The sequence below is a fragment of the Nycticebus coucang genome, chromosome 11 (assembly GCF_027406575.1).
Source record: "Nycticebus coucang isolate mNycCou1 chromosome 11, mNycCou1.pri, whole genome shotgun sequence".
NCBI classification, from domain to species: Eukaryota; Metazoa; Chordata; class Mammalia; order Primates; family Lorisidae; genus Nycticebus; species Nycticebus coucang.
In genome coordinates this window covers 126,163,173-126,189,947 of record NC_069790.1, presented here as the reverse complement: position 1 = coordinate 126,189,947, position 26,775 = coordinate 126,163,173, and the positions used below count along the sequence as shown (strand labels likewise).

At 39.2% G+C, this 26,775-nt stretch overlaps 1 protein-coding gene across 2 annotated transcripts in view; it reads left to right on the top strand.

Annotated features, from left to right (window-relative positions):
• The window catches only part of LMBR1 (limb development membrane protein 1), a 241,507-nt gene that overhangs the window by 38,120 nt on the left and 176,612 nt on the right, over positions 1 to 26,775 (top strand). Inside the window, exons 2-3 of one of the 2 annotated variants that reach the window (XM_053609599.1) lie at positions 16,459 to 16,531; positions 19,092 to 19,131. In XM_053609599.1, the coding sequence (XP_053465574.1) occupies positions 16,459 to 16,531; positions 19,092 to 19,131 (113 nt within the window). Of the gene's footprint in view, positions 1 to 16,458; positions 16,532 to 19,088; positions 19,132 to 26,775 lie in introns of those variants that run through there. The other variant, XM_053609600.1, reaches the window with a different exon arrangement.

Genomic DNA, 26,775 nt, shown 5'->3' with positions numbered 1-26,775 from the left:
CCACCAATACAATGCAGCCTTCCATCACCCACTTCCCTCTCATACCCCCCACGTCTCTGACTCTGTTGTCTGTTTTTCCCCACTCTGCTTCCACGTGTATACATTATTTAGCTCTCACTTATAATTGAGAACATGGAGTATTCGTCTTTCTGTGTGTGAGTTGTTTCACTTAAGATAATGGCCTCCAGTTCCATCCATGTTGCCTCAGAAGACATGATTTTTCCTTTTTTATAGCTGAATAGTATTCCATTGTGTGTATATACATACCCTGCAGTTCTTAGGGTATGTATATATATGTGTGTGTATTTGTATGTATACCACATTTTCTTTATCCAGTCTTCTGTTAATGGACACTTAGGTTGATTCCATATCTTTGCTATTATGAATGTTGCTATGATAACATATAAGTGCAAGGATCTCTGTATGTATTTGTTTCTTTTCCTTTGGGTGGATACCCACAGGTGAGATTGCTGGATCATACGGTAGTTCTGTTTTTAGTTGTTTTAGAAATCCCCACACTGTTTTCCATAGAGGTTTCACCTTGTAGTATTATTTGAAGTCACACAATATGGTGCCTCCAGCTTTGTTCTTTTCACTCAACATTGTTCTGCCTAATGGACTCTTTTTTGGTTACATACGAATTTTAGAATTTTTTTCTAATTCTGTGAAAAATGGCATTGGCATTTTTATATGGATTGCATTGAAACTGTGTCTTCCAATCCATGAACATGAGGTCTTTTTCTTTTCATTAGTGTTTTACAATTTTCTTTCTTTCTTTCTTTTTTTTTTTTGCAGTTTTTGGCTGGGGCTGGATTTGAACCTGCCACCTCTGGCATATGGGGCTGGCATCCTACCCCTTTGAGCCACAGGTGCCACCCCTTTTGAAAATTTTTTTTTGCAATTTTCTTTGTTGGCATCTTTCATCTGTTTGGTTAAATATATTCTGAGTTCTTTTTTTTAAGCTATTATAAATGGGATTGCCCTCTTGATTTGGTTTTTGGCTGTATCATTATTGATGTGTGGACATGCTACTGATTTCTGTATGTTGATTTTATATTCAGAAACTTTACTGAATTCATTTATAAAACCTGAGGGTCTTTTGGTGGAGTCTGTGGGGTTTTCTCTACATAAGATCATGTCATTAGGAATGGGTACAACTTGATTTCTTCTTTTACAGTTTATTTTTATCTTTTTTCTCTTGCCTGGTCACTCTGGTCAGGGTTGCCTGTGCTATGCTGGCTGAGAGTGGTGAAAGTGGGTAGCCTCGTCTTGTTGCAGTTCTTAGGGTGAGTGTTTTCAACTTTTTCCCTTAAAGTATGACACTGGCTGTGGGTTTGTCTTATATGACCTTTATTATTTTGGGGCATGTTTCTTCAATGCTTAGACTGTTGAGGATTTTTATCATGAAGGGACACAGAACTTTATGAAATATTTTCTCTGCATCTATTGAAGTGATCATATGGTTTTTGTCCTTCATTTTGTTTATGCAATATATCATATTTATCGATTGGCATATGTTGAACTATCCTTGCATCCCTGGTATAAGACCAACTTGATCATTATGTATTGTCTTTCGGATGTGCTTTTGGATTTGATTTGCTAGTGTTGAGGATTTTTTATGTCTATGTTCATCGGTGGTGTTGGTCTTTAGTTTTCTTTTTTTGTTGTGTCTTTGTCTGGTTTTGTGTTATTGGCCTTCTAGAATGAGTTGGGAGAGAATTCTCGATTTTTGGGAATAGTTTCAGTATGATTGGTATTAGTTCTTTGTATATTCAGAATTCAGCTGCAAATCTGGCTGGTCCTAAGCTTTTTTCTGTTGGGAGATTTTTTTTTTATTACTGATTCAATGTCCCTGCTCTTCATAGGTCTGCTTAGGAGTTACATTTCTTCCTGGTTCAATCTCTAGAGGTTGTAGGTTTCTAGGAATTTATCCACTTCCTCTAGGTTTTCTGGTTTGTGAGCATTGAGTTGTTCATAATAGTTGGTGGGGAGGGGAACCTGCAGCCCTGGGGCCATGTGTGGCCTTCTGGATCCTCGACTGTGACCTTTCAAACTAATCCAAATTTTATAGAACTGTTATTTTTTATTTTTTATTCTTTTATTCCTTTATTTTTCTAGAACAAGTCTTTTAATTTCTCTATTTCATTTAGTTCTTTTCTGATCCATGTTATTTCTTTTCTTATGCTAACTTTAGGTTTGGTTTGTTCTTGTTTTTCTGTTTCCTTGAGGTGTGGTGTTAGATTGTTAATTTGTGATCTTTCTACTTTTTTGAGGTAGGAATTTAATGCTGTAAACTTTTCTCCTAGCACTGATTTTACTATAACTCACAGGTTTTGGTATTTTTGTTTTCATTTTCATTCATTTCATAAAATTTTAAAATTTCCATCTTAAATTCTTTCTTGGTACAGTGCTTATTCAGGAGAATGTTTAATTTCCATGTATTTGCAGAGTTTCTGAAGTTTCTCTTATGTTGATTTCTAGCATTATTCCACTGTTATCTGAGAAGATACTTGATATGATTTCCATTTTTAAAAATCTTTTATTTTTAGACTTATTTTATAGCCTAATATGTGATCTGTCTTGGGAGAATGTTCCATATGCTGGTGAAAAGAATCTATGTTCTGTAGTTATTGGGTAGAATGTTCTGTAAATGTCTGTGAAGTCCATTTGATCTAAAGTCTATTTGAAATCTAGGGTTTCTTTTTGGTTTTCTGTCTTGATCTGTCTGGTGCTGTGAGTGGGGTGTTCAAGTTCCACACTGTTGTTGAACTGCTGTCTATGTCTTTTATTTTTGACATGTAACCTTTTTAAATTTTGTGATTAAAAATGCTTTAAATATACGTTTCATCTTAACTACTTTTAGAATGAAATTTTGAAAAGTAAAAACAAAGCGTACATTTTACTTAATATGTATAGTTAGGAATATGTGGTCATTTTATTGGTTATTGGGTTTCTGATTCAGACATATAATGCTGCTTTTGAGTGAAATGTACACAAAGAAGGCATCATAGTACCAGCATTATGGGGTCTCAGGGCATGTAAACATGTCTTCCCTGGTAAGGCATTGTAGTACCAGCATTATGGGGTCTCAGGACATGTAAACGTGTCTTCCCTGGTAGTCATCACACATTCAGTATATTGGTTAAGGACAGTCCCCAAGCCACCTGCCAACAAAGCATTACACCTTTAGTTCTTTTCTGTAGAACAATTACAGACTGTCTAATATTACTGAGTGATAATGATGGACCTGAGCATCAAGAGGTATTTGTTTTGTGAATCTGACCTCTGATGTTGGGTGCATATATAGATACATACTTAGGATTTTTTTTTTTTTTTTTTTGAGATAGAGACTCACTATATCACCCTCGGTGGAGTGCCGTGGCATCACAGTTCACAGCAACTTCAAACTCTTGGGCTTAAGTGATTTCTCTTGCCTCAGACTCCCAAGTAGCCGGGACTATAGGTGTCCACCACAATGCCCGGCTATTTTTTTGTTGTAGTTGTTTAGTGGGCCTGGGTGGGTTTGAACCGGCTACCCTCAGTATATGTGGCTGGTGCCATAACCACTGTGCGATGGGCACCAAGCCCATAGTTAGGATTGTTATAACCTTTTCCCAAATTGATCACTTTATCATTATACAGAAATGACCTTCCTTGTCTTTTTGAAATAATTTTGATTAAAGTCTGTTTTATCTTATGTAGGTATAGCTACTCCTGCTCATTTTTGATTTCTGTTTGTGTAGAATATTTTTTCTACCCCTTTACTTTCACTCTATGTGTGTCTTTACAGATAAGGTGAGTTTTTTGTAAGTAGCATTTGGTTGGATTATGTCTTGTTTTTTTTTTTTTTTGAGACAGAGTCTCACTTTGTCACCCTCGGTAGAGTGACAAAGCTCACAGCAACCTCAAACTCTTTGGCTTAAGTGATTTTCTTTTTTTTTTATTGTTGGGGATTCATTGAGGGTACAATAAGCCAGGTTACACTGATTGCAATTGTTAGGTAAAGTCCCTCTTGCAATCATGTCTTGCCCCCATAAAGTGTGACACACACCAAGGCCCCACCCCCTTCCTCCGTCCCTCTTTCTGCTTCCCCCCCATAACCTTAATTGTCATTAATTGTCCTCATATCAAAATTGAGTACATAGGATTCATGCTTCTCCATTCTTGTGATGCTTTACTAAGAATAATGTCTTCCACTTCCATCCAGGTTAATACGAAGGATGTAAAGTCTCCATTCTTTTTAATGGCTGACTAGTATTCCATGGTATACATATATCACAGCTTGTTAATCCATTCCTGGGTTGGTGGGCATTTAGGCTGTTTCCACATTTTGGCGATTGTAAATTGAGCTACAATAAACAGTCTAGTACAAGTGTCCTTATGATAAAAGGATTTTTTTCCTTCTGGGTAGATGCCCAGTAATGGGATTGCAGGATCGAATGGGAGGTCTAGGTTGAGTGCTTTGAGGTTTCTCCATACTTCCTTCCAAAAAGGTTGTACTAGTTTGCAGTCCCACCAGCAGTGTAAAAGTGTTCCCTTCTCTCCACATCCACGCCAGCATCTGCAGTTTTGAGATTTTGAGATGTGGGCCATTCTCACTGGGGTTAGATGATATCTCAGGGTTGTTTTGATTTGCATTTCTCTAATATATAGAGATGATGAACATTTTTTCATATGTTTGTTAGCCATTCTTATGTCTTCTTTAGAGAAGGTTCTATTCATGTCTCTTGCCCATTGATATATGGGATTGTTGGCTTTTTTCATGTGGATTAATTTGAGTTCTCTATAGATCCTAGTTATCAAGCTTTTGTCTGATTGAAAATATGCAAATATCCTTTCCCATTGTGTAGGTTGTCTCTTTGCTTTGGTTATTGTCTCCTTAGCTGTACAGAAGCTTTTCAGTTTAATGAAGTCCCATTTGTTTATTTTTGTTGTTGTTGCAATTGCCATGGCAGTCTTCTTCATGAAGTCTTTCCCCAGCCCAATATCTTCCAGTGTTTTTCCTATGCTTTCTTGGAGGATTTTTATTGTTTCATGCCTTAAATTTAAGTCCTTTATCCATCTTGAATCAATTTTTGTGAGTGGGGAAAGGTGTGGGTCCAGTTTTAGTCTTTTACATGTAGACATCCAGTTCTCCCAACACTATTTATTGAATAGGGAGTCTTTCCCCCAAGGTATGTTCTTGTTTGGTTTATCGAAGATTAGGTGGTTGTAAGATGTTAGTTTCATTTCTTGGTTTTCAATTCGATTCCAAGTGTCTTATGTCTCTGTTTTTGTGCCAGTACCATGCTGTCTTGACCACTATGGCTTTGTAGTACAGACTAAAATCTGGTATGCTGATGCCCCCAGCTTTATTTTTATTACTAAGAACTGCCTTAGCTATACGGGGTTTTTTCCGGTTCCATACAAAACGCAGAATCATTTTTTCCAAATCTTGAAAGTACGATGTTGGTATTTTGATAGGAATGGCATTGAATAGGTAGATTGCTTTGGGAAGTATAGACATTTTAACAATGTTGATTCTTCCCATCCATGAGCATGGTATGTTCTTCCATTTGTTAATATCCTCTGCTATTTCCTTTCTGAGGATTTCATAGTTTTCTTTATAGAGGTCCTTCACCTCCTTCGTTAGGTATATTCCAAGGTATTTCATTTTCTTTGAGACTATGGTGAAGGGAGTTGTGTCCTTAATTAGCTTCTCATCTTGACTGTTATTGGTGTATACAAAGGCTACTGACTTGTGGACATTGATTTTATATCCTGAAACATTACTGTATTTTTTGATGACTTCTAGGAGTCTTGTGGTTGAGTCTTTGGGGTTCTCTAAGTATAAGATCATGTCGTCAGCAAAGAGGGAGAGTTTGACCTCCTCTGCTCCCATTTGGATTCCCTTTATTTCCTTGTCTTGCCTAATTGTATTGGCTAGAACTTCCAGCACTATGTTGAATAGTAAAGGTGACAGAGGACAACCTTGTGTGGTTCCAGTTCTAAGAGGAAAAGCTTTCAGTTTTACTCTATTCAGTAAAATATTGGCTGTGGGTTTGTCATAGATAGCTTCAATCAGTTTTAGAAATGTGCCACCTATGCCTATACTCTTCAGTGTTCTAATTAGAAAAGGATGCTGGATTTTATCAAATGCTTTTTCTGCATCTATTGAGAGGATCATGTGATCTTTATTTTTGCCTCTGTTAATATGGTGGATAATGTTTATGGACTTGCGTATGTTAAACCAGCCTTGCATCCCTGGGATGAAGCCTACTTGATCATGATGAATGACTTTTTTGATGATAAACTGGAATCTATTGGCTAGGATTTTGTTGAGGATTTTTGCATCTATATTCATGATGGGAATATTCATGAGATTGGTCTGAAATTCTCCTTTTTGTTTGGGTCTTTTCCTGGTTTTGGTATCAGGGTGATGTTTGTTTCATAGAATGTGTTGGGGAAGGTTCCTTATTCCTCAATTTTTTGGAATAATTTCTGCAGTACAGGAATAAGCTCTTCCTTGAAGGTTTGATAGAATTCTGGTGTGAAGCCATCTGGACCAGGGCATTTTTTGGTTGGAAGATTTTTTATTGTTTCTTTGATCTCGGTGCTTGAAATTGGTCTGTTCAGGAGCTCTGTTTCTTCCTGGCTGAGTCTAGGGAGAGGGTGTGATTCCAAATATTGATCCATTTCTTTTACATTGTCAAATTTCTGGGCATAGAGTTTCTGGTAGTATTCAGAGATGATCTCTTGTATCTGTGTGGGATCAGTTGTTATTTCCCCTTTATCATTTCTGATTGAGGTTACTAGAGATTTTACTTTTCTATTCCTCGTTAGTCTGGCCAATGGTTTATCTATTTTATTTATTTTTTCAAAAAACCAACTCCTTGTTTCATTAATTTTCTGAATGATTCTTTTGTTTTCAATTTCATTGATCTCTGATTTGATTTTGGATATTTCTTTTCTTCTACTGAGTTTAGGCTTAGATTGTTCTTCTTTTCCAATTCCATAAGATCTCTAGTGAGATTGTTGATGTGCTCTTTTTCTGTTTTTCGAATGTAGGCATCTAAAGTGATGAATTTTCCTCTCAAAACTGCTTTTGCAGTATCCCACAGGTTTTGGTAGCTTGTGTCTTCATTGTTGTTATGCTCAAGGAAGTGAATGATTTCCTGTTTTATTTCTTCCTGCACCCATCTGTTATTCAATAGAAGATTGTTTAATTTCCATGCCTTTGGGTGGGGTCGAGCATTTTTGTTAGAGTTGAGTTCCACCTTTAGTGCCTTATGGTCTGAGAAGATACAAGGTAAAATTTCAATTCTTTTGATTCTGTTGATATTTGTTTTGTGTCCCAGGATATGATCAATTTTGGAGAATGTTCCATGGGGTGATGAGAAGAATGTATATTCTTTATCTTTGGGGTGGAGTGTTCTATATGCGTCTGTCAAGCAGTTGTTCTAGGGTCTCATTTAAATCTCTTATATCTTTGTTTAATTTCTGTTTAGAGGATCTGTCCAGCTCTGTAAGAGGAGTGTTGAGGTCCCCTGTTATGATGGTATTATCAGATATCATATTGCTCAGACTGAGTAAGGTCTGTTTCAAGAATCTGGGAGCATTTAAATTGGGTGCATAGATATTTAGAATTGAAATGTCTTCTTGTTGTATTTTTCCCTTGACCAATATAAAGTGACCATCTTTGTCTTTTTTGACTTTAGTTGCTTTAAACCCACATGTATCTGAAAATAAGATTGCAACTCCTCTTTTCTTCTGAATTCCATTTGCCTGAAAAATTGTCTTCCAACCCTTGACTCAGAGCTTTAATTTGTCTTTTGAAGCCAGGTGTGTTTCTTGCAGACAGTAAATGGATGGCTTGTGTTTTTTAATCCAGTCAGCCAATCTATGTCTCTTCAGTGGGGAATTCAAGCCATTAACATTTATTGAGATAATTGATAAGTGTGGTAGTATTCTATTCGTCTTATTTTGTGAGAGTCCATTGCTTAGTTTTATCTTTTGCATCAGTGTGGAGGTTAGGTTCTGTCCTTTAATTTCTGAGTTCTTACTTTGCTGCTGATCCATTGTGGTGGTCAGTGTGCAGAACAGGTTGAAGTATTTCCTGTAGAGCTGGTCTTGTTGTGGCGAATTTCCTCAATGTTTGTATATCTGTAAATGATTTGATTTCTCCGTCAATTTTGAAGCTTAGCTTAGCAGGGTACAGAATTCTGGGCTGGAAATTGTTCTGTTTAAGTAGATTAAAGGTAGATGACCATTGTCTTCTTGCTTGGAAAGTTTCATTAGAGAAGTCTGCGGTCACTCTGTTGGATTTGCCCCTGTAGGTCAACTGGCGCTTACTCCGGCAGCTTGAAGAATCTTTTCTTTTGTCTTGACTTTGGACAGGTTCATCACAATGTGTCTTGGAGAAGCTCGGTTAGAGTTGAGGCGACCTGGGGTCCGATATCCCTCTGAAAGCAGTGTGTCAGAATCTTTGGTGATATTTGGGAAATTTTCTTTTATAATATTCTCTAGTATGGCTTCCATTCCTCTGGGGCATTCTTCTTCCCCTTCTGGAATTCCTATAACTCGTATGCTGGAACGCTTCATATAGTCCCATAATTCTGACAGTGAACGTTCTGCTTTCTCTCTCTTCTTTTCTGCCTCTTTTACTGTCTGAGTTATCTCAAGAAGTTTGTCTTCTACCTCTGAAAGTCTTTCTTCTGCATGGTCTAACCTGTTCCTGATACTTTTTATTGCATCTTTAAGTTCCCTAATTGACTGTTTCAGTTCCTTCAGCTCTGCTATATCCTTTTTATATTCTTCATATCGTTCATCTCTTATTTGATTCTGTTTTTGGATTTCCTTTTGGTTATTTTCCACTTTATAGCAGTTTCCTTCATTGTTTCCATCATTTATTTCATTGTTTTCAACATGTGTATTCTTTTTTTTTTTTTTTTTCGTTTAATCAAATCTAATTTATAAAATGGATCTGAACACACCTGCTAACATAGCTGCCATCCTGGATAAGCAAAAACTCACACTTGTCCACATTTCCACCCAAACTCTGATTTACTTGGGCGTGTATACAACAGTGAATGTACATTTCTGATTTACTTGGATGTGTATGTAATAGTGAATGTACATTACATGAAGTTGAAAGCTGTAAAGTGGCTTTTAACACTGAGAAAAAAACTGTTCACACTGGTGAAGAGAAGCAGTGTGAACATGTTAACAATAATACTTCATGGGGGTAAGGCCTAAATGATAATTTCTCAGTGCAAACCTCTAATCAACTGCATTAGACAGCTGAGCCACTAAAAACAAGAAGACAGAAGATTTATTTCAAAAAGGCAGTGGCTCTTGAACTGGTGGCTGAAAATTAACTGGAAGAAGCATTTGGAGTATGCCTGTGTGAGAAAAACAAGAATTAACTAAGAGCCTTTTATGAAAGTTTGGATATAGGTTGGTCTATCAGCTTTATAAAACTACATTTTTTAACAAGAATTTAGCACTAAAAATAAAATGGCACTCTTACAATGCTATGCACATGGATAATCTTCTATTTGTAATCACGTAGAGCAATGGTTATCGTGTCTGGATTTTAACTGGTGTAAAGAATTTTCAGACTCCATCGCTTTCTCCCCATAGACGTTCCTGCCTGCCCAGTTACTCCTGTGCGTGCCAGTGTCTAAGCAGCACTTGACAGTTTCCCTTCTGTTTATTTAATGCAAAAATGAGAAATTCTATAATGCATATAAAAATAACTAAACAGGATTCTGGTCAGCATGATACATTTAAAAATACATTCTGTATTTTTCCAGATTCTTTGTAGCCTTTGAAAGGTTTTTCAACATGTGTATTCTAAATTCCCTTTCTGTCATTCCTAACAGTTCTTCATAGGTGGAATCATCTGCAGTAGCTACCTCATGGTCCCTTGGCGGGGTTGTTCTAGAGTGGTTCTTCATGTTGCCTGGAGTTTTCTGCTGATTCTTCCTCATGAGTGATTTCTTTTATCTGTTTCCTTGCCCTAATTTTCCTTTCACTTCCTCTTGCTCTTTAAGTTCTCGGGCCTGTGGACTAAGGGTTACAGGACCAGAGGGGTGAGAAGGTTGAAGAGCAAAAAAGGGATGAAAGAAAGGAGGACCGAGTGATAAGAAAAAAAAGAAAAATAGAGAAAGGAGAGGGTGTGGGTAAAAGGAATATTGACAAAAAGAAGAGAGGCACAGAAAGAGGGAGACAGAACAATATAGGTGTACAGTAGGGTACTTTGACACAACCTTAAAAAAAAACCACCTTCTGGGGGTGCCCAGTTGGGTGGTTCCCTTGAGGTCAGCAGCTCTTTGCTAACCTGATCAGACACAGTACCCCACCTTCACCCAGTAGAGAGGAAAGACAAAAATGCTATAAATCAAACCAAAACAAGCAAACAGAAAACTTTACGGGATAAAATTCGGTGAAAAACTGAATAATAGCAGTAGAAACACTAGGAAAAATGAAGTTCTAATTATTGACAAAGACAGCAATGGGAAATTATAATTAAAGTAGAAAAATTGAGAAAGAAAAAGGATCTGTATGGAAAAGGTTGAACTTATAGAACAAAACAACATCAACAACATCAAAATAAACAAACAAAAAAAACAACCAAACCAAAAAAAACAAAAACAAAACACAACCAAAAACAAGGCAGTATGTATATGTTATTGAATATTGTCTGGGGAACACATCGTCTTCTGGGTTATGAGATGTTAATCACAGTTCTGATACGACTGGAGGGTGCTGATTTCTCAAACCCCAGCAGGTAGACACCCTAAATCTCTCTTCAGCCCACTTAAAAGGCACTTTGAACTTGTTCACTTGCTGAGCAGAAGCTTTCCCAGGAAAGTGCTTGTTGCTGGAATCACTGCTGAAGTGTCTATCCACTTACCCAGTGTGCCAAAACTGGTCTCACTCTGCCCCTGAGGGTTAGGGCTGCAGGGCGGCTCAGACCCTGCCCTTAGGCTACTCGGTCGCTGGGTTACCAGCTCCCACTCAATTCTAGCTCTGCGACCCTGAGCGCAGAGCTTGCCGGGGCAGATCGCTCACAATGGCTCCCTGTGACCCACCACCAAACACCATTAGCTCTGTCTGGCTCAGCGGCTCAGACTGGGGCCCTAGACAACGGCCAAAGTTCTCCGCACTCCCACTCAGGCTCTCCCCAAGGCAGTTCAACTGAGTGCCAAGTCCAAAGACACCAAAACAGTTCACAGGTAAGGGCTTTCTGGTTTGCAGTCTCGCTGCTACTGAACTTACAGTTGTGGGCGGGTTTAGACTGATTGAACACACGCGACCACTTGCCAGTTTTCCACTGTTTTAGTCCTCCTCTTGGGGTCCAGAAGTCTCTCGCTGACTCCCTGTATCCTGTCAGGGGTGATGATAGGCAGATCCCAGCAGCCAGAGATGCCTGGAGTTCTATCTCCCCAGACTCACAGTGCGCAGATGCAAGAAAGCTGTTACTAGGCTGCCATCTTGCTCCGCCTCCCGGCTTAAGTGATTTTCTTGCCTCAGCCTCCCAAGTAGCTGGGATTATAGGCACCCACAACAATGCCCGGCTATTTTTATTTTTTAGTTGTGGTTGTCATTGTTGTTTGGCAGGCCCAGGCTGGATTTGAACCCGCCAGCTCTGGTGTATGTGGCTGGCGCCCTAGCCGCTGAGTTATAGGTGCTGAGTCGGATTATATTTTTTAATCCATTCTGCCAACCTGTCTGTTTTATGTGGAACATTTAACCCATTTATGTTCAAGGTTAATATTGATACGTGAGGTTTTATTCCTGTCATGTTGTTATTTGTTTTCTACGTATTTTATAAATTCTGTTTCTTCTCTGTCTCTTTGCCTTGGCCTGTGACGGGAGATTGGGGGTCCTTCCCGGCAAGCAACATGGGCAGGAAGCTGTGTGTGTGGGGTGCGATCTGCTCTGGCTCAGTCTCAATAGCAGCCTGCAGCAGGTGGTGGGGACCTTCCTGGGGCTGTGTAGGAGCCCCCCCATCTCTCGCTCCCTCCTCTGAGGAGTACAGTGGTAGCAGCCATGTCTGTGGATCTCTGGTGTCTGGGCTCTCAGAATGGTGCCCAGTAAGAGAAGCTGGGCTGATGGCCTGTGTGATTCCATGTGGCTTCCTTTCAGGAGTGATCACTTTGTGCAACCTCTAGGCCTGTCTTACCTGTGTGATTAAAAGGTTCTTCCATAGCTAAGACTTTAAAAGCTCATCTTGGCAAGTGGAGCCCTGGAAGTTTTTCTCTTACTATTTCTCTGTGTCCAGGAGCGTCTCCTGGCTCTCAGCCACTTCTCAGCTGGGCAAGCTGCCTGGAACCCTCCCCTTACTTACTTTTTGGTGCTTCCTGTTACTTCTCTAGTGAATCCTAACATTCTCTCTTAGATGATATGTGTGAAATGTATCTGCCTAGTATTCTGGTTTTTCTCTGTGGCAGTGACACATACTGTCTGCATCTAGTTTGCCATCTTTGCATTTACAGTTATTAAATTGAATATGTCTCATCTTTATTATGTTATCTTTATAACCACTTTATGGCTTCCTGTTGTAACTTTATTACATAGTCTGGTTTTTTCTTTTCCTGTCTCTTAGGGTAATTTCAATGAAGTATAATTTTAATTTTAGCCATTTTAATAGTTAACCTATAACTTCAAAGGATACTTAACATCTTTATTTTTTATGTAACAATTTTGAAGTGAAGCAGTATCTATGGGCTGTCTGCTGTGAAAGATAATGCTATCAGCTCAGCACTACTGCCTTGTTCATACAGTTGTCTGTAACTTTTTTCATCTTAAGACAACAAAAAACACCCTTGATGTCATGTTCCCTCACGTTTCCTTTCCTCTCTTTTATAATAAAACCCTGGGAAAGAAGTGAGCTTGCATTTCTGTCTCCAGTCCTCCTCTTTTAGTGATACTCCCTTTAGTCATTAATTAGTTGAAACCCATAGGCCTTAAATGAAATGCTGGGGTAATACAATTTGATTATAATGCACCAATTTAAATTTAGGTTGAGATGTTATACCTGGAATTTAAAAATATTAGCTTTTAACAATATATATTAGGTGGATTATTCTGTTACTTGTGATTGGGTTACTCAGCTCTCAAATGCTTAGTCATTTTTGATCAGAATCAGGATTAAAGTTACGAATATCTCCCATCCCCCTGGTCAGATTGCTAGCTGGCACGGTGGGACATACACCTAGTGTGAGTTTTGCTATTAGGTTTGGTAGCATGGCTATTCCTTCCCTCACCAGAAAAGAAAATCTCAGTCACTCCAGAGTACCACAAGATGCTAACAGAGCCTGTCTCTTTTCTTTCTTTCTTTTTTTTTTTTTTTGGAGACAGGGTCTTGCTCTGTCTCACAGGTTAGAGGGTGGTGTCATCACAGCTCACAGCAACCTCCAACTCCTGGGCTCAAGTAGATCCTCCTGCTTCATTCTCCCAAGTAGCTGGGACTACAGGCATGCACAGCCATCCCTGGCTAACTTCTAATATTTTTGTAGAGATGGGGTCTCGCTAGGCTGTTCTTGAACTCCAGGCTTCAACTAATCTTCCCACTTGCCTCCCACAGTGTTAGGATTACAGGCATGAGCCATCAAGCCACCCTATCTTCTTTTTTACCAGATGTACCTCACCTTCCGTGGTGGGGAGCTGGAATGTTTCTCTGTCCTCTTTTTTTGGGGGGGGGAAGGTGACTTCAAGATGTCTAGTCTTGTCGTAGTCCCTTGCCAACTGATGCTGCTTTTTATAGATTCCTTCAGTCAGGTTGACTTCTAAGCATTTGAGAGCTTCAGGGCTCTCTTTTCAGATGATACTTACTCCCTAGGATGGAAATCTCATCTAGTGTCAGTACTGTAAAGGCCATCTGCTAATGATTATCATGTAAAAAAAAAAAAATTCCCTCAGCTGGCCTTTTCCTCTGACCTATACAGATTTTTATTCCACAGCCCGTTCAGCCTCTTGATTTGAGTGAATAATATGTATTTCACATCCAACAGTGTGAACTTTTCTTATTTATCCCTTAAAACCACTCATCTTTCCTGGCTCAGGAAATGGCAATTCAGTCTTTCCAGTTTCTCAGGCCGAGAACCTGGTATTTATTCTTGTACGTTGTGTCAGGTCTTCTTTCAAAACATGCACAGGACTCTTCCCTGCCCGTGCACCCCACTGCGTGGTCTGAGGACGGCTCTCTTCATTTTTGTCTGGGCTCCCCACTCTGTCCCTGGCTCTTCTGGCTTATTTTCTACATACCCCGTTTCCCCGAAAATAAGACAGTATCTTATATTAAGGTGTGCTCCCAAAGATGCGCTAGGTCTTATTTTTCAGGGGACGTCTTATCTTTCCTGTAAGTAGGTCTTATTTTCGGAGGATGTCTTATTTTCGAGGAAACAGGGTAGCACCTTGAGTAAGTGTTTGGGTGGTGTTAGGTTCTGTCACCCTCTGCACAGAATCATACACTGGGCTCACATCTCACTCAGGGTGAAAACCAACATTTGGTGCAGAGTCCTGTGTGACCCAGGCTCCCATTACTCCCTGACCTCATCTCTCCCTGGTCCCCGCTGCATGTGTTCCTGCCTTGTACCCTCGGCACTGCCCTTCTCGCTGCCCCCACACATCTGCACTTCTAGCCCTCTCCTCTCCCACAGCCCTGCTTGCACTCCCTCTTCTCCTAAACTTGCATTAATCAACTGACACGCTGGATGTTTGTTTATTGTCTGTTTCTCCCAGTTAAATAAAAACTCCATGAGGGCAACAGCTTTGTTCACTTATGTTCTCATTTCTTACAAGAGTGACTGATTTATAGCAAGCCCACAATAAGTAATTGTTGAATAAATGAATTTCAGTCAACTTCTGTCACAAACATCGATTCCCTTCGCCGTCTGGTCTCTCTGACTTTAACCTCATAGTTCACTGTGTTGCTGCCGGCTCTTGCCCTTTCTCCTCTTGTCCTACTCAGACTTCCATTGTCAGTAATTTCCCTCTTACTCTCAACTTCCCTCCATTTACATTTCTTCATTTATTCATTTATATATTTTTTATTGAGACAGAGTCTCACTTTGTGGCCCTTACTTTGTGGCATCACAGCTCACAGCAACCTCCAACTCTTGGGCTTAGGCGGTTCTCTTGCTTCAGCCTCCCGAGTAGCTGAGACTACAGGTGCCCACCACAACGCCAGGTTGTTTTTTTTTTTGGTAGAAATGTAAATTAATGCAGCCATTATGGAAAACAGAATGGAGGTTCCTCAAATAAGTATAAATATATCTATCATATGATCTAGCAGTCCTGCTGCTGTGAATATATATCACATGAGGTGAAAGTAGCATGTTGAAGATCATCTGCAGGCCCATGTTCATGTCAGCACTATTCACAGCAGCCCAGATGTGGAGTCTGTCAGCAGATGAACTGATAAAGTAAATGTGGTGCTGTTCAGCCTTTATAAAGAAGGAAATCTTGTCATTAGTGACAACATGGATGAACCTGGAGAACTTCACGTGGAGTAAAATAAGCCAGGCACAGAAAGACAAACATTATTAGTATAGGATTTCACTTATATAAAGGCTATAAAAATGTTGAACTCCCAGACGCAGAGAGAAGAGTGGTGGACGCCAGGGGATGGGATAGGGCAGATGCTGGTCAAAGGATACAGAATTTCAGGTAGATAGGAGGAAGGATTCTGAGACCTGCTGTACAACATGGTAACTACAACTGTTAGTTATAACTATTGTATTTTGAAAATCACCAAGAGAGCAGATTTTAAGTGTTCTCAACACAAAAGTTTATAAATATGTGAGGTAATGTATATGTTAATTAGCTTGATTGAGCCATATTCATTTCAAAACATCATGTTTTGCACAATAAATATACACAATTTTTATTTTCTAATTAAAAAAGAAAAATTAGAAAACAGAATTTAATTTTAATTATTTTAAAGAAATGTCTTACCTAACTGCTCTTTATCTTGATATTTGGTCTATTTTTTGAGTAATTACTTCCCATCCACATTGGGTGTTGATGCCTCTCTAATGTTAATTTTTTATATAAGGGAATCTGTTTTATTCACCTGTCAGTTTTTGGTCCCAGAACACCTTTAAGTGTATTGAAGCTTTTGATGTGTTTAATATTTGGAAGGGGCGTTAGTCTCTCACTGACTTTATTTCTCAGAATTATCGGTGATCCGGTTACACCTCCACGTGATTTTGAAAAACATTTGATCAAGTTATGGAAAGAAAAATCTCCATTTGGGGTTTTTTTTGTTGAATGTTTATAAGCGGGGATAATTGACTAGTACACATAAATTAATATTTTTATCAAATTTTTGCATTAGCAAATGTTCAAAATTTTAATGTTTTAAAATCTTTAATCCTTTTTTCTGTAAAGATCAAAGATATGTCTTCTAGTATTTAAGAAAAGATATGTACAAAATGTAAATGATGCATTAAATGTGTTTTATTTCAGATCTGTTTCCTCATTTTTGCCATTCTCTACATTGTTTCCTACTTCATCATCTTAAGATACAAGAGAAAATCAGGCAAGTAGAAATATTTTAATTAAAATCTTTATTATGATGTCACGTGGTCTAGGCGTGGTCTACGGGGTCGTGGGTGACTTTAGCGTGGTCCTGATGATGGTGGTGATGTGCTAAATATGCCGCTGACCGAAGTAAGCAGGTGCCTTTTACTAAGAGCATCTGACTACTTGTAGGATCATCCTCTTATCCCAGAGTTCTCACTTGTTACAATTCTTATATGCAACTAAGAATCGTGTTGTGCTATTTAGTATCTGGGAAATTCCAGAGTTCATGAGGATACTTAGCTCCTGTGACCAGCTCTGACTTGAAGCATTCTGCTTACCTTTACCTATCCCTTTTCTGAATGCTGGAACATCTCTCCTTTCTTTAAGGTGGTGTAGAATTTAGAATCTCCCTAATACTATTCAGTATTCAGTTTTATAGCATTTTGCGTTATTCTTTTTTATTTCATATATATTTTATCTAGCCAGGGGGACCACCATATCTTTATTCTTTTTTAAATGAACTTTGTGCTTGTTATTGTTAATTCAGTACCTAAGCAAGTGCCTTACCTTTTTCTAAATCTTAGTTATTTTCTAGATATCACGGGGTTATCTACCTGTGATGCGAGGCTAATGGTAGGTACTGTATGACTACTTAAGGATTTCTTGGTGTGTTATTAATTTAACACATTGACTGCCATCCTAGAAAAAAAATTTCTTTTTCCCTGGGGCCGTGATGTTTTATTGAGAAAAATAGAATGAAAAATTCAAGAATAAATTAATCCTTTACAATTATGAAAAATGTTATTTTTTAATTCTCTGTGTGTGAGTTACATGCAGCTCACATGTCACTAAGAATCAGTCTCTGCACTTCACGCCACCTGAGTTGTGACTCACGACATCTTATTGAAGTTGTTTTTGCGAACCAAGTCTTTTGTCATTCCACAAGTGTTTGTATCTGAGATGGAGCTTGGGTGGTCCTGGATGAGGACTCTGAATCATACCCTCTCTGTATGTGCAACAGGGTCACGTCACCATCAATTTGGTTAAAAGAGATTCCAGGCAAACATTCAAGGTGAAGTGCACAATCAGAAGTTACGGTAATTAGAGAATACGGTCCAGCACCTGTGTGGGGGGTGGGGAAAATACGCCGATTGACAGCAAAGACGGTGAGCAGAGGTTTCACAGCTTCGTGAGGTCCTGGGCTCAAAACTAACGTGAGTTACATACAATTCACATGGCAGTTAATGTTGTAGAAGGATGTAGTGCTTGCTCTAGTGTGTTACTTTGGTGCTGTTACTTGGCGTGTGACTGCACTGAGATACTCCTTCACCTCCATCTCTCCATATTTCAAAGCCCTGCAGATCCAAGAGAGGATCCTAGCTGTTTTTCTTAAAGCTATTTTGGTATGATTTCATAGCATCTGTGCACAGAAGGAGGGGAAGAAAGAATTAATCAATATAAATGCATTATTTTAAGGGAAATTAGGGGATGATAAATGGGAAAATTGGAGATTAATCTCGTGTTGTTAGAGTAATCTAGGAGTGGTAGGAGAGTGACGAGGGAGACCCTGGGAACAGACGTGGTGTGTTTGGAGAGAACCAAGATGAATCTGGAAACATCAAGATCTTCTTTAAGACTTGGTGATGGTTGAATGTTGGCATAGCAGTATAAAAATTAATATTGACTATGGTATTTTGTGGTCCCTTTGGTAGTAAAGCTATTGTGGGCATGGTAATGAAACATGTTGATTGGACTGACAGAACGGCCCAAATACAGCATTGACACTGGACCAGATTGGCACTTAGAATCCCATAGCCCTGAGGAGAGAGACGGAGGACATTAGGGGTGTCAGGAGGACCAGGAGTGTTTTGCAGTATTCTTATTACACTGTAGTCTCTTTAGCTGCTAAGTTATGTGGGAGGATGAGAGATGACTGACAGGAATGCGAGAGGGAAAGGGGAAGGTGAGCACTGGAGTGAATGCCGGCTGCTACTTTAAAAAGGTACAGAAAACAATATATTTGTGTGTGTAACTCAAACAATAATTATGAATTATTGAGGCGGTGGTGTCCAATGTTATTTCAGATGTTCCAAGATAATCTTCATTATTCCCATTACTAGTAACAAATTACAGAACATGGGATGAGTTCAAAGGTTCTGGATTTTAATTTTATAGTAAAAACTTTTGTTGAATATTATCAACTGGGAAATTTTACTCATTTAGTCATTAGCAGTTTCACTTAACATTGTATGACAATATATTTCATAGTGGTCCTAAGGTTCTATTAAGTTTTATTTTGTTGAGCATTAAGTATGTTAGATTTAATTAACATGATAGTTTTGTTAATGTGGATTTTTGATTAATTGCAACATTCCGTTTTCTAATCATATACCATCCTACCTAATTTTATTGAGATTTAAATTTGGATCTGTGCTGACATGAACACATTGTTCTTTGACAAATCACTTCTGTTCAATAATTGCTTTTTAAAGTTTATATTTTTATATTGTTAATAAATCAGTGAAACATTTTGTTGAAAGATGGAGGCATTATTAATACCTTAAACATTTTTGCAGATGAACAAGAAGATGAAGATGCCATAGTCAACAGGATTTCGTATGTATTTTAAAATTCATTTGTTTCTAATTTTGAAGTCATAAATTCTCAAAACTCAATTTAATTTTTTCACAGAAATATGGAAAACATTCACATAAAAGCATTTTGGCACATTTGTCAATGTTCTATTCTTGAGAAGCACAAATAAGCAAGTATACGGGATGTTTGAGGATTGAGTATCTTCGGTTAAAATTTGCTTATTTAAGGAGCTGATAGATTTTGTCTTCAGAGGATTTAATGAGGAAGTGGGCTCAAGTTTGGGAAAATTGCAGGACCATAAGAAAGAAAATATGTGGCTGTTGGTCTTGAGCCAGGGAGCAGAAATCTCTGGTTAACTGAAACTCTACCTACTGTGAGTGAAGAGATGGGCTCAGATTGTCCTTCAGGTTCCTGTGTACCCTGAGATATGACAGGGATGCCCTTTTATTTTTTTGAGGTATCAAACTGGATGGAAAGCAGTGAATTTCTATTATTTTTTGTTTGATTAAAATGGGAAATCACACAGATATACACGTACCTACCTAGGAGAGTTCTGTATCCCAGGATTTTTAAAAATTGATAATCAGAATTCTTTTGGAATAGTCTCAAATTTATAGAAAAGTTAAAAGTAGAATACCAAAAGTCTTTCTCCGCCCCGCCCAAAGTGTTTGAGAAATTGCTGACCTCAGGATTAGCAGTTCCTCAGGACACTTTCACGTCCATGTATACTTCCTATCAACAGTGCACTCTCCTATCTACCTGTCATACAACCACCGGAACAGTGACGTTGGTGCAGGGCCTTTCATAGCCCACGCAAACTTACCGTTCTTCCCATGAAGTAAAAGGACCCAATTTAGAATCTCACCCTGCATTTGGTTGTCATGTTCCTTTAGTCTCCTTAGACTGAAACACTTCTTCAGTATTTCTTTGGCTTTGCTGACCTTGATACTTTCGAAGATTATAGCCTACTTATTTAGTTTTTTTCTGATGTTTCTTCATAATTAGGATTGTGCATTTTTGCGGAAGGGAGTAGGGAGAGGAGGTGAGAAAGGGAGAAGGAAGAGGGGATGAGAAAAAGGGAGGAAGGAGAGAAAGCGATTACATATGTGCTCACACACACTTACACACACATTCAAGTAAATGCTTTCACATGCACTGAGATAGTATCAGCCATGAAAAGACGTGAAGTTGCAATGTGGATGAACCTCAAAGACATGCTAAGTGAAAGAAGCCAGGCTCGGATGGTCACGTCGTGTATATGACCCTATCTATGAGACATGCCCAGAATCGATAAATCCATCCAAAGCAGATTAGGGGAAAGAGGCTGAGGGAGAGGACAGCTGAATGGAGAACAGCTGCTATGGATGTGGCATTTTATTTTGGGATGATGAAAATGTTTTTAAACTTGAAAGAGGTGGTGGTTGAACAATATTGTGAATGAACTAAATGACACTGAATTATTCACCTTAAAATGGTAAATTTTATGTCATGTAAAATTTACCTTAGTAAAAAAAAAATACTTTCAGTTAATAAATGAATAGGCCTGATTTGATTCAGAACTGAAAAAGGAATAGAGGCTGGGCACAGTGGCTCACGCCTGTAATCCTAGCACTCTGGGAGGCCGAGGTGGGGGATAGCTTGAGTTCACGAGTTTGAGACCAGCCTGAGCAAAAACGAGACTCTGTCTCTACTAAAAATAGAAAAACTGAGGCAAGAGGATTGCTTGAGACTGAGAGTTGGAAGTTGCTGTGAGCTATGACACTACGGCACTCCACCCAGGGTGACAGTTTGAGGCTCTGTCTCAAAAAAAAAAAAAAAAAAGAAAAAGGAATAGATATATACCCTAATTTTTATTAGATTTAGGAATTTAAATTATTTAAATGCCTTGGAGGAAGTTAGATACAAAACAAAAAACGACTGTAATTTTGTACTGAAAATTCTTACTCTCTGGGTTTAAAAGTTAGGCCCCAAACTTGATGTTTCAAATTTATAGGATTAGGGGGTCTTAGTTTTATTCCTAACACTGTGACATTTGTGAATGTTCTTCAGTGAATAGTCATTTTTTTTCTGTTTAAATTACGGCTTCTTTAGCAATTCACAGACTGAATAAAGGTGCTCTCCCATGTGGTCCTCCAGGTGTGAAGGACAGGTGAGATGCATGCCCTCCTCTCCGTGTAGTCTGGGCACCACTGCGGTCAGCTCCTCTGTGTTCTCAGAGATCGGCCCTTCATACACAGGAAAGAGCACACCGCTTTGTCTTTTACTCTCAAAGTGCTTTGACGAAGGCCTGGCCATGTCCTGTTGGCTTGTGCCAAGTCTCAGCAGCTGTGTCACGTCCTTTCCCTGTCTTTGGGACGGCTGTTCCTGTACACCTGAGGGGTTGGGCTTTCCCAGCATATAGGTGGTTTCTGTGTCATGGTGATGTGTACAGACAGCCTCTTCTCGAGCGGCACTGGGTCTACGTAAAGTTGTAATGAAGTTAGGGGGAGTATGGGGGGAGAGGCCACTGTGAGAAAGCGCCTGACCTAGTCTGCTGCTCACTGCCCCTCACTGCCCCTCACGGATGTCTTTGTCACTATGATGGAGTGAGTGAGCCCTGACCAGTTAGGATGATATGGGTTCACCTTCTCCATAAGAGATTTAGAAACAAAGATTCATTTTGTCCACATGTAAAGGAAAACTCTCAATTTGTACTACTGCTGTGTGGATTAAGTAACATATGCAAAAAAATCCAGAGTATGGTGCTTGATGCATAATAGGTGTGAAGTCAGTGTTACCTGCACCTTAGTGCTTTTGACGTGTTTGTCTGCTCAGAATTTCTTTTCGTCAGATACTCCATTGAGTTAATTCTCTTACCCCCTTCAATTTGGTCTTGCTTTGTTTTTTCCCCAAACCTCAACATTTCAAAGAAAGAGGCTTACCCTGAGTGCTGTAGTTAATATTGAAACCTTGTGTCCTCTCCACTTCCAATCCTCACTTTGCTTTTTTCTTCTTTCTGTAGCAATTGTCATCTTTAATATATTACGTATTTATATAAATAATTGTTTATTGTCTGACTCTCCCTACTCCTATATAAGCCCTTACAGAGTGAGAATGTTATTAGTGTTCTATTCACTGTTGACACAGAGTGGTGAGCACTCTTAAGTGTTTGCCTACTGAAGGAGCCCTGCGAAAAGACCCAGTGAGTTAGTCTGTGCTTAGTAAGGATTCCGAGGGTGATCCTGTTGATGGTGCTGGCTAAAACCACCGCTTTAGGGTGAGGTATTAGGAATCCTGATTCATGCATTAAATGTTTATTGATTAGCTGAGATGAAGGCTTAAGATGGAATATAGGTACACCAACATTTTACAGATGAGTAGAGCCTAAGAATAAAAAAAAATAGGAAAGGGGGAATGTTGCAGAAGTTGGGTAAGGAATTTCAAGAAGGAAATCATGCTTATCAACTTGAAATGTCATAGAAAGTTAGATTGAGATTGCAAATAAAACATACCTGATGGATTTGACCATAAGGAGAACCTTGTCAGGACTGTGCTGAGGAGTAGAAATCCTATTACAGTGCATTAGGAATGAAATTGAAGATGTAGAAGATACAGAAGAACAGAAACACCAGAGGATGTTCATCCTTGGCGGGTCAGCAGCTAGAGGAGAAGATGAGGCTGGACGTTCAGAGTAGGCCAGTGAAGTGGGGCCCTATGAGATCAGTATGAACGGGAAGAATGGTGAAGACATCCTCCCTTGAGAGGCAGGAGAGTACTGTGTCTGGTCCTATGATGGTGAATGTGGAGGGAGTGTACCTCTCTTACTCCACTCTGCAGCAGGAGACTCAGTAATCTGCTTGAATGAGGGGCAGCAGGGACATGTTAAAAAGCTGGGGATGAGCCTGATGGTGGTGGTGAAGAACAGGGCACTAGAGACTCACGATTCAAAGGGTTCTTGTTTGCTGACTGAAAGTACAAGGTCTGACAATTAAATTTGCCAACACATCCTAGAACAAGTACTGCTTACCTCATTGCTGAATATCACCGCTGTTACCTTCAGCACACTCCCCTTGGGAAGCTGTGCACTGGTGCCAGCACCTAGTTCACCCTTTAAAGAAATTTTGGAATTTTCTCTGGAATGGACACTCTTGATGTCTTGAATGCGTCAAAATGTCTTCTTTTCGATATTTTATCTTCAGGTAAATAAAAAAGTCCTTGAAGGCCAAATCAGATGAATAGCGAGAGTGTTCCAATACAGTTATTTGTTTACTGTCCCTCATAGACAGTGTCGTGTGAGCTGGTGCACTGTTGTGATGCAAGACCCATGAGTTGTTGGTGAAAAGTTCCGGTAATTTTTTAAACTTTTTCACACAGCCTTTTTAGGACTTCCAAATAGTTAACTTGGTTAACTGTCCAATTGGTACAGTTCATAATGAATAATCCCTCTGACATCAAGAAAGGTTAGCAATATTGTTTGACCTTTGATTTGAACTGATGGAACTTGGTTGTGGAGAATTGGCTGACTTTCATTGTGCACTTCGATGCTTTCCTTCAAGGTCAGATTGGAGGTCATGTTTCATCACCAGTGATTACACAGTCTCAAACAAAATGTCTGCCTCTCCAAAAGGTCTGGCAGACTTCACCTCGCCTTTGCTTTCATTGGTGAGCTCTTTCGGGGCCATTTTTGCATGCACCTTTATCAAGCATGTAAAGATTTTCCTGTTTCTCTTTTGATGTTATTTGGTCTGCTATGATTCTCACAGTCAGCCAATGATTTTGATGCACAAGTTGATGAATTTTTGCAATATTTTCATCAGTTCTCCTCGTTATTGGCTTCCCTGACCTGTCTTCATCAGTGATGCTTTCTCTCCCCTCAGAAAAATGTTTAATCTATTTGTACACTGCCATTTTCTTCTTGGAATTATCCCCATAAACTTGGACTAACATGTCCCTGATTTCACTTTCTCTGTTATCAAATTTAACAAGAAATTTAAATTTCTTGTTAGAAATTTGGTCTAACCAAATGACCAAAATGTTTGGTCATTGCTCTAATTTAAGCACCAGCATTCTTGTGATAACACAGATAAACACCCAACAAAAATAATGAAAGCCACTGAGCAAGACACTGCCACTTGTCGACATGAACACAGCTGTGAGACACTGATATACCAAGGTTGTGAAACCTTACTGAGCTATTTGTACAGTGCTGCCAACATAAGTGCACAGTGGCAAGATCCTGAATTTAATTGTCAGACCATTTTTGTGAAAAGTTGTGGAGTGCTGAAGAGATTTAAGGGAGTCTTGCTGGTTTAATTCATCATCACCTTGCAGAGACACTGTCTGATGCTCCACGTATTCGTGGCTGTCTTTATACCCATCCCTGGTATACCTGGTGTGTGGCGGCAGGACAGGGAGAGGGTCTGCCTTCCTGGTTAGAGTAGGGAAATAGTCACAAATGTCAGGAGAACACTCTTGTCTTACTACTATGACAATTACAAAAGGTGTTTTGCTCTGAAGGTGTAGTTTTAAAAAATATTACTCTGTTTCAGAAGGTAACATTTCTTTTTTTTTTTCTTATCGTTGGGGATTCATTGAGGGTACAATAAGCCAGGTTACACTGATTCACTGATTGCAATTGTTAGGTAAAGTTCCTCTTGCAATCATGTCTTGCCCCCATAAAGTGTGACACACACCAAGGCCTCACCCCCCTCCCTCCGTCCCTCTTTCTGCTTTCCCTCCCCCCCATAACCTTCATTGTCATTAATTGTCCTCATATCAAAATTGAGTACATAGGATTCATGCTTCTCCATTCTTGTGATGCTTTACTAAGAATAATGTCTTCCACTTCCATCCAGGTTAATACGAAGGATGTAAAGTCTCCATTTTTTTTTAATAGCTGAATAGTATTCCATGGTATACATATACCACAGCTTGTTAATCCATTCCTGGGTTGGTGGGCATTTAGGCTGTTTCCACATTTTGGCGATTGTAAATTGAGCTGCAATAAACAGTCTAGTACAGGTGTCCTTATGATAAAAGGATTTTTTTCCTTTTGGGTAGATGCCCAGTAATGAGATTGCAGGATCAAATGGGAGGTCTAGCTTGAGTGCTTTGAGGTTTCCCCATACTTCCTTCCAAAAAGGTTGTACTAGTTTGCAGTCCCACCACAGAAGGTAACATTTCTAAAACTACCTCTCCATTCTGTAAGGGCACTTTTCTGTAGTTACTTGAGCAGTGACCACTTATATACTTTTCAGCTCAGGGCGTCACTTTTGGATCCCTGCCAGCACTTGGCTCCATGACAACCACTTAGGAGTAGCTCTCCTTAGAGCAGCTCAAGACCGGCAGGGATGATGTTATCTTTTTTGTATCTCCAAATACAATGTAGACCAATTATAATACTCAAAGTATAGGTTCTACTAGTTTTTTTGTTGTGAAGAGTGAGCATTGTAGTTATGGTGACCCTATTTTCAGGACTTTCTGGGTCACTGTGACTTTAAATACTTTGTCAGGTCATGGGTTCCAGTTTTTGATTTGGAAACTCTGACTGACCTTCATCGCAAGGTATGTAGTCAACGTGGTCAAAGGCTAGAGAGGAGCAAGGAGGGAGCAGTTGAGGACTGCCTCCCAGGGCAAACGACATTTGATGACTGTCTTGAAACTTATGTGTGGGTTCACCATGCTTAGTACATAAAGGGCACCATAGGAAGAGAGCAGACTGTGCAGAAGGCAGCGAACCCTAAAATCCCACCTGATGTTTGTTTGGGAAGTGAGGAGGTCACGTGAGTCTGAGTGTAAGTTGGAATGGGTCACTGTGAGCGAGCAGCCTGGGAAGCTACCCTGGCATAGCTGTGCAGGCCCGGGTAGCTTGGAGGGAATGATAGCAGTCAGGATAACGTCCTCACCTGTCTAGAGAAGCTGGCTGGAGACCTGCTGGCTGGTTGCTGCTGGAGTTGGCTGTGGACCCTAAAAGGAGGAGAGTCTTAGTGCCTTTCCCAGGAAGTGTTCATTCAGCAAAGCCGAACCATACAATTCTTCCAAGTCTTATTTGAATTTTAGTTTGGGTATATGGTCTGCATTTAAAAATTCATCACTAATTTACAGAACATGAACAGAGGAGGAAGGTGCCTTGTTACTTTTGGCTTTTAATTAGGAAAACACTTTAGTTGGTTGCCACAAGATGGCACTGGCCTCAAAGTTACTCTATAACAAAGTTACTCTATTAGATGTATTTTTGGGGTATTTTTTTCCTGCTTTAAAAAATTTTCTGTTTTTTAAAAAAAATTCTCCCAGTATTAACTTTAATGGAATGAATATTAAAATTCTATCTCTGATGTTAGTGAAGTTCCCTTTTTCTTTGCCATTTTATTCTTTTAAAAATCTTTAAAAATTTTTTATTGTAAAAATGTAAAACATTTCAGAAGTGAATAGCTGAGAAAGTGAAAGTCCCTATAACCCTCTCTTCTACGGGGTCATTACATAGCATGTGGTGTTGTTTGATTATATATGCATTTTGGGGGGCGTGAGCGGAAAGAATGTTTTAAATTTATTGATGATGCTTTTCTTCAGTTTGTTTTGTTGCCTTAATTTATTTTAGATATTTTTCCATATCAATACATGCCATAGCCATCTCATTTTTTTTAAATTAAAGAATAGTGTTTTAAATATTGTTTAATAGTTTTCTAC